This window comes from Anastrepha ludens, chromosome 3, assembly GCF_028408465.1.
Source record: "Anastrepha ludens isolate Willacy chromosome 3, idAnaLude1.1, whole genome shotgun sequence".
NCBI lineage: Eukaryota > Metazoa > Arthropoda > Insecta > Diptera > Tephritidae > Anastrepha > Anastrepha ludens.
In genome coordinates this window covers 129,159,008-129,173,621 of record NC_071499.1, presented here as the reverse complement: position 1 = coordinate 129,173,621, position 14,614 = coordinate 129,159,008, and the positions used below count along the sequence as shown (strand labels likewise).

Below are 14,614 nucleotides of genomic sequence, written 5' to 3'. Positions count from 1 at the left end.
TTCAATTATTATCGACATCGTCCCGAAGTAAATTGAGTAGGTCTCGGTGATTGGGGTACATGTTGCAAGACACCGCCTAGAAGTTGAATTCTCTATACAGACATTTGATAACATTCACTCACCTGTGCGATTATCTACCAATATCTCCGATGGATCAAATCGATCCGTTGTAGTCGACGTGGTTTCCGCATAACGCAGTATATCCTTCTGCAGCAAAATACGGCCACTCAACGGCACTGCGCTGTACTCCTGTGAGACAAGATTGGTGCCGTGCATTTTGAAGAGACCAATTATGACGAAGGACCAAACGCACAGCGACAGTAGAACTTTCAAGATAATTTTTGAACTGGCCATTTTGTTTTGTTTTTGTTATTGTTATTTGTATGTGTTGTGTATTTCAGCGTTTGCTGAAAAGTGATGATTGTTGACGGTGTTGTTGTAAGTAGTAGCTATTGTCGTACTATATTGTTGTACTTGTTCCTCTTGTTGCTGTAAAGTATATCTTTTCACTTATCACGGCGTATTGCTGGTAGACGTCTTTCGCCGTGTAGCTGTTGTTGTTATACTTGATGAGTCGCTTTGCTCGCACGAAAAGACCATTAAAACTTAAAATAACTGCAAGTACCTAGAACAAAGAAGCAAAAGAAGGCAGGTTAGTAAATATGGAAAGGCAAGTAGACATTAAATATGTATGCGTGCGTGTGTGTGTATGTAAAAAGAGAGCAAACTGATATGAATTATCGCATTAGTTCGACTGCACCGCTTCTCCGATTGTATTGACGAGCCAAAGCTAATCAAACATTTCAAATAATTAGCGCATTTATTATTGTTTGCTTTTGTTGTTATTTAAGAATTTTCGCTCTTCAGATTCTTTCAGCTTTTTATATTGTACTTCATACAACAAACAAATTACAAAATTTAATATAAATATAAATAAATTAAATTAAAATTATAATATAAATTAAAATATCACAAAAGTCCAACCAAAAGACACCAGCAAAGCTTTACAAGAAAAGTATCTTCTAAGCAAAAGAAAAGACAACTTGAAATTCTTAGAAAATACCAATCAAAAATCAGAGTCTTCCACCAAAAAAACACGAAGGCAACGCGACATGCTTATCGCTTGAATGGGCGCGAAAGTGGCCATTGTCTACTTTTCTGCATTCTTTCCGTAGTTTTATTGCCACAACCAACCAACCAGTCAACAAGAAGACAACAAGCGCTTGTTGTTGTTATTGTCGCATCAATAAATAATGAAAGTCATTATGGCATTGCATAAAATTCACGTTAGGAAAAGCGAAGGCAAACAATTCAGAAGAGCAAAATAGGGGGGCGTCGAGTGGCCGCAGTTGCCCTGTGGGGGCACGTCTATCTGTGCTGCAATTTTCACAAATTATTGCCAGTAATGAAATGTTAGGCATTTCCGATGTCTGCGGCTATAGTAAGTATCATAGTACTTTTGTAACTGTTGTACAAATTTTTACCGCTATTGTGTACCCTGCTATAAGCCCTTGGGTGGCAGCACGTCCAGCGACGACACGTGAATATTTCGTCTGGTAGTTGTACTTATTATTACATTAGAATTGTAAGTGTTATTGTTGCTATTGTATCTGTGCGCCTATTTGTCGCTGCCGCTTATTGCTGTTGTTGTTGTTGCTTTGGTTGTTAAGTTGTAAACGACATGACGTTTTTTATTAGCCTTTTGTCTGGCCGTCATTTCTGTCTGAGCTTTTGTTGGCTGCTTAGTTAGCATGAATCGAAGCACGTTTTGTGGCACAGTGGGGCATATTGGTGATGTATTTTGTGCGGCATGAAAACCATTGAGATACGTACTCAAAAATGAAAAAAAAAAATGTATAAACTGCATTGGCAACGCCCGCTGCAACTGCGTTCGTAGTCGAAAATTTTATATGAGCTGTATCTGGTGCGAAAACAGCGTCTGTTAGCACTAGCATTTACTAACCTGGGAATCCAAGAAAAAAGCTTAACTGTCCATACTAGCGCATCAGGACCATACTAGGGGATCTCGGCTACCAAAAAACTGGACTACGAATAAGAGACTTATTGAGTTGCATAAAAACCTTTAAGTTACTTTAGGGGCATTCCAATCAAAATAAGGAAATGGGTTTCATTGAAAGATGGCAAAAGGCTCATGAAACTAATTTTTTGGAATGGTCAGACAGAGGTTGCCAAAGGCCAATGCAAAGAGATCTTAACCGCTAGTATACCTTGGTTACCACTCCACAGTTTTAGTTGCACATACATTTTTTAATAGCACTGCTGAAGTGAAAATGCTTGGTCAAAGAATCAAAATTAGTCCTTTGTGATGACATACACAGGAAAAACATAGGGGAAAGAAGCAAACAGGTAAAAAAGGAAAAACGGGCTTTGGTTTGGCAGATGACGTCCAGCGGTACTTAATTACATTTGTATTAACCGCTTCAACCCCGACGAGAACAGAGCAGCTGATAAAAAGGTGCTGAGATGATTCCATCTCATCCTACAACTTCTGTCGAAAGGACTTGAAGTAATCCCAAGTCTCCCCGCATGGATACCTAACGGACAATGCCCAGTATGGACACCCACCAAATTTGAGAGCTGCGGCATTGTTAGCCTTATAAGTTCCCGTGGCCAGAAGATCTCGCGACTTTACACGTTCTTTCCAGGAGTAGAGTACAAGTTCCCAAGGGAACCCCAATCCTATAATTTCGCTGTGAAACCGTCTTCAGGATCCTTTGCTTAACCAGCTCATCAGCCCAGTAGTTTCTTTTGAATTTCGGCGGGAACTCAATTACCTTTCTTAACGAATTCTTCGACAACCACAAAATTTTTACAAATTTTATACCGACTATAAACACTGCTTCTATCTTCATTGACTAGCCATAGTTGACAGTCACCCCAGCTCTTGTAGGCCCTGTATGCTATGTCCTTGGTTGTGCCCTAAACAAGTTGAGGCAAAGCACAATAGACAATGCGGCTGTCACTCCAAGCGGCTGGTAATGCCACTCTGGGTTTATCAAAGCTACCGCAGCTCCACTTGCTGCTGCAGAGATAGAAAAGCAACAGTGTGCCAAACAAGCATCGGCTGGTCGCTTTTTCCGCTTTGACTTCCTCTCATTACATCCGCTTACTTCCTGGCCGCAGACGAGCATGACCAGCCGGCTGTCAAGTTTTAAAATACACGTAATTTGTAGTAAAAAAGGAATTTGAGAGAGGTTGCTAGACATATCAATATACGAGTGTAGGAAGAAGGTAAGCTTTAAAAATAAATAAAATAAAAAATTACTAAGCGCGCCACAGATATTTGAGGTGCAGCAGTTAGGCCGGCTGGAAAGTGGAAAGCAGCAGGAAGGCAGACAGACTGATAGGCTGCAAAGTTGTGGGACATCGAGGCAGATAACGCAAAACAGACGATAAGTGTCCCCTAAAGTAATGATGATGATGAAAATGGGTTGGTAGCAAAAGTACGAACAGCCTGAATAGTTGTGGACTTTAAAATATTTGCCGCCTATCCCAACGCCGAGTGTGACATTTGTGGCAAATGCGGTTGTCTGCCATAGTGAATTTGTGTGATAAAAATAACTGTGTGCATGGTGACTGAGCAAGAACAGAAAAGTAAGGAGCAGAAAGCAGGAAGGTTGCTTCTATGTTTTACTTGGAAAGAGCAACATCAGCGAAAAATGCTGCAATCGCACATACGCCGCTCGTCTCCTTTAAAGTCTGCTTGAAGCAGCAGAAGTAGAAAGGAAGTGGCTTCTTGCGTTGCAAATAGCGATGTTGGCAGTAGATCTCCAGCAAATTTTAGCGGCACTCCGAAAGGATACTTCATGCGGTGCTTGAAGTGCGCTCAAGTCCTTGAAGCTGAATGCTATGAACGCCATGAATGTCATGCATGCATAAATGAATGAATGAATAAATGAATGGAATGGAATGAAAAGAAAGCAAGAAAGCAAAAAAGAAAGAATGAATGAGCGAATGTATTAAGCTTAGAATGAATGAATTTGTTGAGCATAATTGACGTCGGCGTGGTCGTGATGGTGGGATTTCAGGGATGCTTCACATGCCATGTGCTTGGATATGCCTGTGTAGATACATACATACACATCTAGATACTTATGTAAGCATATGCCTGTTTTTGTTACCTCACTGAGATTTATTGAGATTTAAACGTTCACCGCATTTTCCTTAGTGACAACAAGTCCTGGGGAAAGAAGTAAAAAAGGACACAAGCGAAAGTGCAATGCAGTAAATCACTTCTTGTTGCGAGCCAAATTTTTTTTTGGTTGGTAAGGTGGCTACAATTGACGCCTGATGGCTAGTAATCCAGTAAGTGGCAATCAGGCTTGAGTACTTGGAAAACAGAATATTTGTCACATAAATTTTAGAGATGCAATAAATTTTGGAAGAACCAAGTGAATTGATGATAAGTGAAGCCGAAAGAAAGGAGATTATTTGAGTTGGGAAAATTTGGAAGAATGGAAATGGATGAAAATTAGAAACGCGGTAAAATGGTGGCAGGAAATGAAATACGGATAAGGAAAAGAATGAGAAAAGAAATAGGATTATATTCTTTGATACCGGTGGGTTGAATTAGCTGTTTGTAACTAAAAATTATCAATGTATTGTGAGCAATGAAATTTCGGAAAAAATTATAAATAAACAAAGTGAGACGAAAATGCCAAAATGAAAGGTGCCTTGAACTTACGAAACTCATTTAATTACCGAACAAAGCATTGGTCAGTCAACAAATTTATCGCAAATTTTATGCGTCCCAAACTGTACCTTTGGAAAAACTTTCCAAAATCCATTAACTTAATTTATTTCCCTGGAAACCTTGCAACTGCAACCCTTCAAAGCACTTCTGTAGCTTCATAATTCCTTGCAAACATTGCAAATAAGTAAAGAAAAGGTAAGCGAGAAAAGAGTGGAGAGAAATGTCAATAAAGCATTCAAAGTCACTCGCCCGACTCGAGAAGCAAAAAGGTGACAAATGTCTTGTAAATTGCACCTTGGAAAACCTACAAATGTCAGAGACGAGTGCCAGCAGATGCTTGACATGGAAGTGGTGCGCAAATAAGTAGAGGAAGCACAGCAGAGAAGAGCGAAGAGTGCGTGTGTGCAAAATATTACCAGTTGCGACGGCCACTTGGAGGATGGGAGTGGATGTGCACAAGTATGTGTGAGTGCATGCGGCAAACTCCGCGCTATTTCTCACCACTTTAACACTCAGTCAGTGACTTTTTTATCAAATGTCAAGGGAAAAGCACATAAAGTGTGCGAACAAGTGGTGCCCGTGAAAAAACAAACAAATACTTCGCGACGGCTGTTGATTGCCGACAGCTGCGCCAACTGCACACCAGAGTCATTTGGTGCAGTCCGGCCACTGTTCCACAAGCACTAATTCATTTGCACGCAACGCTTTCAAAACAAAAATTCAGAGTCAGCCATATGAGCTCGCTCGCACTCCATCACCATCACTCGCACCCGCTGTGCAACCCTGCTGCGTTGCACAGGTAAACAACTTGAGAAGCGCTAAGAAGATAATAAAATGCAAAATTGCTGTTAGAGTGGGGTGAGAGAATGAGTGGTTGCAGTTGGGGTTGAAGTGGATGAGTTTTAATTTGAACTTTGTTTGTGATATGTATGCGCTTAAAATTACGAGAAGGTGCCTGGAAGCAAAATGTTATCATGGTGTTAATAAAAATAGTAGCACATTTTTGAAAGATTGCTGCGGAGTAGGTTTCTGTGTAAAATGTTGCGAAAGAGTGTGAAGCCACAAACATGGGATAGGTGCGAAGAAAGTTTCTAGGGCATATCATAATTAAGTTTAGGGAAATATGTAGCGCAACTTGTCGTTAAGGTAAATGTTGCGGAATAATGTTGAGCAACATGTTGTATGTTGCGATAACTGCTCAGAAAGTCGGTAAATTAAATATAACACTAGGCTATCTAAAAAAACATTATTTCAATGAATTACGTTAAAAAGCAATGTTGCGCAACATGCCGGGGTGTGAGCAAATTGTGTGTATGGTACACAATTATTGCATTAAACCGATATCATACGATATTATTGTTAAAAAATCGCCTGCAAACGTTACACAACATGTTACAATTCAGATTAGTAATTGGGGATAAAAAACATAGTTATAAAATGTTGTGCAACATGTTACTGTATCAGCGAAAAACAGTACTATGATTTCAAAGACGACTCTTAAGAGAGAAGTAATAAAAAATACGTAATAAATGTATATAAATGGCGTTTACACTCTTTGTTTGGTGTTTGGCCGAGCTCCTCTTCTTATTAGAAGTGTGCATCTTAATGCTTTTCTACAAAATGGAGAGACCTGCAATTTTATACCGCCTCTGAACGGTAAGCCTTGGAAGGAAAAGTTGCGCAACATGTTGTAAAATAAGTTCACAAACTCGTATTCTTCTTCTTAATTGGCGCGATAATCGCTTACGTGATTTTGGCCGAGTTTAACAAAGCGCGCCAGTCGTTTCTTTCTCGTGCTAACCGGCGCCAAGTGAACACACCAAGTGAAGCCAAGTTCTTCTCCACCTAATCTTTCGAACTCAGAGCAGACCTTCCTGACTGAGAGACAAACTCGTATTGCTCGACTGTTTAAAAAACCTTACACGCATACATATAAATTCCACACAAATCAAGCGATTTCTAATTAAAATATCAGCAAATAGTGTTGCTCAACACATTTTTTTGTATAAGATCGAGAATTTTAGGGGCCGCAAATGAAAGGCTGTAAGCCGTATAAGGTACAAAGTGTGCTCTTAAATTACAAATATTCCATATGGCAGATGTTGTTGTAAGAATTTTACATTTATATCTGGTCTTATTTTTCAATTTTATCACCCGCAAGTGCCACCGCCTGCTGGATGTCGCGTAGCTGCTTGACTGTTGCGTAAAATGCTGACTTCAGCGATTAATTGTTGATTTGTATTTACTTTTTCCCGTTATTCATAAAAATATGCAATGTAAAAATCACCCGCTGATGGTGACTGTCTGCAAAAATTGTTATCATTTTAATGAAGTTGCTGACACATATGTATATACATATATATCTACATTTCATGCTCGGCAGAGAACATCCAAGTCATTGGGGAGACTGAGAGACAGTAAGGTATTCAGCGGCACTGGCATTTAAGTGTGTTGTATTTGTTTTTTTTTTTTTGTCTTTTTGCCTGTTTGTTTATGTCCTTTTACTCCACGCTGATGGTATTTAAATGATGCACATAAATTAACAACGACTGCAATGCCATTGAACATGCCAATGGTACCATATGAGAGCGAACACAAGTAATGAATAAAAAAAAAACCTAAAAAAACATAAAAAACAGAGAACAAACCCCTCAACATGTTGCTGTTTCATATTTCTGCATATTAAGCGTCTGCTGACTTCCTGCGAAGAACTTTTTTCAAATAGCCTCATATGTTTGCATTTCTTATTCATTTGTTAATGAAGTGGTAAGTAACAGAGAAAACAGCAACAACGATAATGAAGCTGCATTGGCAGTGCATCAAAGCAGCAACAAGGGAGCAAGCAACACAATATGTATGTGCAGATATGTATGAAATGTTGCAAATGGCAGTTTTTATGATTTTTTGCCCGATTTTGTTATTTGGATGCTAAATGCGGAATCTTTCACTCATTCTTCATTCTGCATTTTTTTTGTGTGCATGCTTACTTGTTTATTTGCAACAACTGGCACGCTCAGGGATATGTGCTGTACTACTTTGGAGGCTCTTTCTATTATTTTAAGTGGCTCCACGGTTTTTATTTTTTTTTTGCGGTAGAATTTACTCGTACAGAAATCTGAACACCGAAGTAAAAAATAGAATAAATTGAAATAAAAAAATATAAAGATAAAATGAAAATTATTTACAATAAAGAAAAATATATTAAAAAATTATCTAACACAAAAGTAAGGTGAAGTAAATAGCAAATGGTAAATAACATGAAATTTGAAAAGGTCGAGCCAAGGAGCACCAGGAGATTTGTTGGCTCCTAAAACACTAAGGCTAAAAAGCCCATTGTACTTAAAGCTCTGGAAAGGGGGTGGATAGTCAAGAAGGGAAGGAGAAAAGTATCAGAGTAATATATATAGGAAATAATAGAGACAGAGAAAGAGATAGTTAGTCCTGTGAGAATTTTCCAGACTCTTTGGCAAATCTGTAAATATCCTCCAGTTTTAGAGAACGAATATTACTCATTCTCATGACATCGGAACCCAATACTCGTAGTCGCGCTCTAGCAAAGGCAGGACACTCACAGAAAAAGTGCTCAGTGCTATCCGCCTCCTCCAAGCATGACAGGCATACCGGGACCTCGATGATTCCAATGGTGGTCATATGCTGACCTCATTGGTTGTGTCCTGTAATGATGCCGACCATCAACTGAATATCTTTCCTTCTAAGTTTTAGTAGAAAGTTTGACAGTTTTCTGTTCGGACTTGTCACAAAACACATTGCAGTTCTGCAGCGTTCCAGACCGGACCATCGCTCTTTATGTAGATTGCCTACATAATCGCTGATTCAATTCTTGATTCCTGCGGAACTGATTCCGATTATTGGCTCTGGCCCCTGTGGGAGCACCGCTGATCCACGGTTGGCCAATTCGTCGACAATTTCGTTTCCTTGAACACCGGAGTGTCCCGGAACCCATATATGTAAGTACAAGCCTGTTTTGTCTTGCGACAGAATTAAGCTTCTTCTTACATTCTTGAACAATCTTTGAGGTGTGCTGCCCGTTCTCCAGGGCCTTCAATGCAGCCTGACTGTCACTGAAGACTCCAATCTGTTTCCCGCTCCATCTCCTCTCGATTATCCATTCGGCTACTTTTAGGATGGCAAAAACTTCTGTTTGGAAAACAGTTGCCATTCCCCCCATAGCATAGTGATACTTATTACTATCGTTTAAGTACCATCCGGCTCCAGACCCTATTTCATTCTTGGACCCATCGGTAAAGAAAATATCCGTCAAACCTCCCTGAATGCATTCTGGATTGCTCCATTGCTCACGCAATAGAAATCTGACATCAAATTTCCTTCCAAATGAAACTGTGGGTATCAGGACATCTTTAGGTGCCAAAAACAGTGGATACTGATCCGACAGCAACTTAAAGATTTCTCTGTGTCCCGAAGTTCTATCTTCGTGCCAGAAACCATATTTATGGAGTCTACACATTGCTTTTATTGCTTCCTGTTGTATCTTAAGATCCAGGGGAGCAAATCAAGCATAGCATTTAGGGCATCACCAGAGGTTGTACTCATGGCACCCGTGATTCATAAACATACACTTCTTAGCAGCCTGTATAGTTCCCGGATTGTGGACTTAACCATGCTCCGTCGCCACCATACCACAGAAGCGTAAGTGATGATTGGTCTGATAAGTGCTGTGTATATCCATAGGACCACAGCAGGTTTCAGACCCCAAAGGCTCTACGGCATTGCTGAAAAATCCTCAATGCGCGATTCACCTTCAGTGAAACGTGTGTCTCCCAAGTCAGCTTCTTATCCAAGATTACTCCTAGATATTTAACTTCATCGGAAAGACCAAATATATATATAAATAACATAAGCTGATAGAGAATTACATTAATACAACGCAACATAACGTGACATAACAGTACATAACATTATATAACGTAACAAAACATAATATAACATAATTGAACATAACATAAGATAACGTAACATAACGCGACATAATATAACATACCATGACGTAGCATAACATAACATAATAACAGCTTTCGATTCACCACTCCTATGCTTGCTAGGAGAAAAACGTGTATGAGACAGCAACAACAATTAAACCACTTTGTCTCTTGGATCATAACCGACAAGTGTAGGTGGGGATATTACGATTTATGCTTATTTTTTACTAAATTTAAACGTTCATGCCCATTTGCATATTTCTACATGTATTTTATGTCTTTTGCATTTCTCTGATCACGACAACTTATTGTGAAAACAAAAAAACTGTTAAAGCAAAAATAATGCAGTACTGCCAAATCGTATGCAACGTTGGATTCAAGGGAAATTTTTGTTTTGTTCACTACTCGCCTGGTGGTTGGTGAATCGAAAGCAGCTCATATGTACAACATAACATAAAATAATATAGGACTAGTATGTAACCCCCGAAAATCGGGTGGGCTTTTTTCCTACTGAAAGTAAACAGCATATGTGACACTTTTATATATTAAAAGTTATGATGATTAGAAAAGTCTATATTTTTATTCATATGTAATATGTAAGAACTTATGCATATAACATTTTTAAAATTTTTTTCAGTTAAATCAGTACTTTTTTTTTTAAATTACTTCATTATAAACTACATTCAACGTCAAGTTTTCGTTATTGCCCATTTGAACTCGTATATTTTCCCAGGATCTAACCCGGCTTAACGCAACATAAAGTTGACCGTAGCAAAGCAATCCTCCTTTAAATGAAGGCCCACCTTTGATAATGTTTGCCACTGGGCCTTATTTATTGTTATGGCGAAGGCTATTGTAGTGGGAAATTGGCGGCGCTTCAACCTAAAAGGAAGTGTGGTTCCGCTCGGCTGCAAATTTATACGACGCAATAGAAATCGCCTTCCCTGAGCCTCTCCGCATAACACTTCCGCGTGCAAACAATTCGGATGCATTTGTTTTATGATAAGTCGTGTGCCATTCACCAACACAATTATACAATTTTGTTTTTTGCCATTCGTAAAATTTCTTGGATTTGCAAAAGTAAAATTTTTTTTTCACAGAACTTTACGTTTTAAAAATTTTTAAGAAGAATGGTAAACAAAATTTTCAAAGTTCATATTCATATATGATTTGATAATGGCTGCATACATAAGAATATACGAGGGGTGCCTTTTATATGTCGGGATTTGGCAGCCCTGGTGTTGCAATCTGGCAACTGACAGCTGTATCGCACAGTTTGACATTTTTTGGCTTTTACGTACTCAGAAATACCAGCGCTATTTGTGTTGCTTACAGTAACTTAAAAGATTCATCTCGGACCAAAAATGGAATTAAATCGTGAACATTTTCGTGCGATTATTTTTTACAACTTTCGACGTGGATTAACTCAGCAACATTGCATGGATAAACTTAATTCATTTTTTGGCGATGAAGCTCCATCAAGGACCAGTGTTTATCAATGGTATGGTGAATTCAAACGTGGTCGTAGTTCACTCCAAGACGAATTTCGAGAAGGTCGTCCAAAATCAGTTGTTGTTCCGAAAACCATTGATGATGCCGTGCGCGAACTGATCGTCATGTGACCTATCGTGAGATTGAGACAATCTTAGGCATTAGTGGGACCAGCATACATTCAATATTGCATAAACATTTGACTGTCAAAAAAATTTGTTCGCGTTGGATCCCACACAATTTGTCAATCGCTCAAAAAAAGACTCGTGTCGATTGGTCGAAGGAAATGCTCAAAAAATACGATCGCGGGGCTTCGAAACACGTCTATGACATCGTGACCCGAAAGTAAACAGCAGTCGACTGTATGGGTGTTTCAAGATGAGCCAAATCCAACAAAAGTTGTTCGCGCACGAAGCACTTCCAAGCAAATGGTCCCCTGTATTTTCGGAAAAACTGGACATGTCGCAACCGTACCACTAGAACAACGCAGAACAGTAAATTCTGAGTGGTACACAACCATTTGTTTGCCAGTTGCCTTCCAAGAAATTAGGAAAACCAATCGCCAAAGACGGATCACTCTTCACCAGGACAATGCGAGCTCTCACACATCGGCTCAAACAACTGCATTTTTGAGCACCCAAAACATCGAATTAATGGGTCATCCGCCGTATAGTCCTGACTTGACACCGAATGACTTCTTTTTATTCCCGTACGTAAAAAACAAACTGAGAGGTCAACGTTTTTCGACACCTGAAGAAGCGGTTGCGGCATTCAGAATGCATGTTTTGGAGGTACCTCATTCAGAGTGGCAAAAGTGCTTCGACAATTTGTTCAAACACATGCAAAAGCGTATAGATCTTCATGGAGAATATTTTGAAAAACAATAAAGTGATTTTCGATGATTAAAATTTGTTTTTGTTCTCTAATCCCGACATATAAAAGGCACCCCTCGTACATGTACACACATAGAATACAATACAAAGAAAAAAAAAACACTTAAAAATGTATATCTGTGTCAAAAAGTTCGTTGATTTGATGGGTAATAGTGTTCTTTTAAATGGCGTTGGGCATCGTCTTTTACTATAAAATTTTTCTGAGAATAGCCCAAATACAGTTTACCTTTGAAATAGTATCAAATAAATAACTAATTTGTCTCTCTCTCCTCATTTTTTAAAACTATTTAAAATTTTGAGTTTTGCAAAAAGGATCAAACGCACACAAAATTTTTAAGTACATACATACGTTTATATATTGTAGTTCAATTGTACCATATATGAACGAAAACAAAAGTGGATGCTTCTACCAATCATATCCAATACGTGACGTTTCAAACATTTGTCACTTACTTACCTGCTCTATTCCTCCACTTAAAGTAGGAACTCTTCTACGAACTCTTCTTGGTCGTCCTCTAGGCATATTTTAAAATTAAATATGGATGTACTTTTTTCTTAAAATAAATTCTATTTTGCGTCTGTCCAAAACTCTTTCTAATTTGCACTGTTACCGTTGTTTTAAGTGAATTGACAAATTTCAAGTCAATTGTCAATTCATACCAATTATCGCCATCACAACAAAATTTTGAAAAAAATTCGCAGCACCCGTTGGGACTATGTTCATGAATACATATTTATTAGTAAAGAGAACAAAACAAAACAATTATTGAGAATCAAAATGTATACAGTAGGTTCTGTTTTTATGCGGTAGATACGTTCCGCAAGAAACAGCGTAAAAAAAAACAGCATAAAAAAAGCTACTAGTTCTATAGTAAAATTATAGATACGTTTCAAAGTGCTAAAACCGCATAAATCTGAAATAATGTAATAAAATCGCATAAAAAAGGGCACTAGTCCCATATTATAACTATAGATACGTTCCATAGACCGCATGAATCTGAAATAATTAAATAAAATCGCATAAACAAAATATTGTATTTTTGAAATTTATATCTTTATTTAAGAAACGTCAGAATCGAAAAATAAATTTAAGTCAGAAATAGAATCAGACAATACCCACATGTTGCGCGTTCGTTTAGGATTTGGCGTAAAATCACTTTCGCCACTTGAGGAAATGTACACGTCTGATCTAGATAGTTATGCAAGCGGTTCCATACTTGTAGGGTTAGCATTTCTGATGTAATCTGTCATGAGTTTTTGCTTAGCTGGTTTAGAATCTTGTTTATATGTAATATAATTCCCGATAGGTCGACATGCATTTTGTAATTTAAAAAAAAAACCGCACTATTTCAAAACCGCATAAAAACAGAACCTACTGTACAATATTTCATGAACAAATTAACCAATTTTAATTTTTATAATTTTCCGGAAATATGCTCATCAAAACCTTTCTTTTGATATATATTTCATATCTGTACATATTGTAGTTTAGTCAGAATAAGGGCCATGTTTTAAAATAATACTATAGATAATTTTCGAAAGCTGAAAAATTTCAGGGGGAACGCCACTGTGAAAATTCAAAACAATATATTTTTTTTGCATAAATTGTTAGTATAACTACTCAAGAAAATGTGGTAAAAATTTTAAAGCGAAATTCGATTTATTCCAGATTCTATATGCAACTAGAACCACTATTTTGTCAAAAAAAGAAAAACGGCTACGTACAACGATAGCCACTATTGTGTAGATTAATAACATTTTTGGTTTTTTGATTTCAGATGATTATTCATTGCTGAATCGCTGCCACCAGATGAGGTCAGTTTTTTTAACTCGTTACGTTTATTTGCATACATTTGTCAATATTTTTTTATTAAAATTTACATCAACATAGATTAATACATATATAATAAATTGCCTTTTGTCCGATCCTCGAATAATCATTCCTACTTCCAAAAAAAAAATTCCCAAATATCGACTATTTTTTGACCCTCCACAGTGGCGTTCCCCCTTAAATAATTCTTGCTTCCAGTAAAAGTATTTTTTAATAATTTGAGTCATTAAAGCAAACGAAGCACACATTTTTTGCGCCACCTTGCAAATTTAATTATGATATTTGCTTTTTATTAATCAACTAGCAACCCGCCCAGCTTCGCACGGGTATAAAATATATACCCCATGTCACTCACTGAAAAAATGATTAAACTCGATCCAGTAGTTTTGGCTTATTCATTACTGCCCGTGGCCCGCACGCGTTAAATTTGGAGTAAAACAATTCCCCTTTCTTTATAGCATGAAGATTTCCTGCTATCTTTGGGATATCTAAATTCATACCCTACTTTTTGCATATTAACTTTTTGCATTTTTACATATGTATTTATTTTATTTTTACAACAATTACTATATTACAGAATGTCTTTATATACAACGTTCATAGCCTTCTTGTCATTAGACAATACAAACATGTTTTCTCTAGAGGTTACTCTTGAAAGAGCGACATACAGTTGGCCATGTGAAAAACAGTCAACACTCAAATCTAAGCCTGCAACGTTGAAGGTTTG

The 14,614-nt window shown here is 37.8% G+C and overlaps 1 protein-coding gene across 1 annotated transcript in view; it reads right to left on the bottom strand.

The window, feature by feature from the left end:
- The window catches only part of LOC128859216 (uncharacterized), a 261,658-nt gene that overhangs the window by 6,226 nt on the left and 240,818 nt on the right, over positions 1-14,614 (bottom strand). The window contains exon 5 of the mRNA XM_054096011.1: positions 123-625. Coding sequence (XP_053951986.1) covers positions 123-354 — 232 coding nt within the window. The 5' untranslated portion in view covers positions 355-625. The remainder of the gene's footprint in view (positions 1-122; positions 626-14,614) is intronic.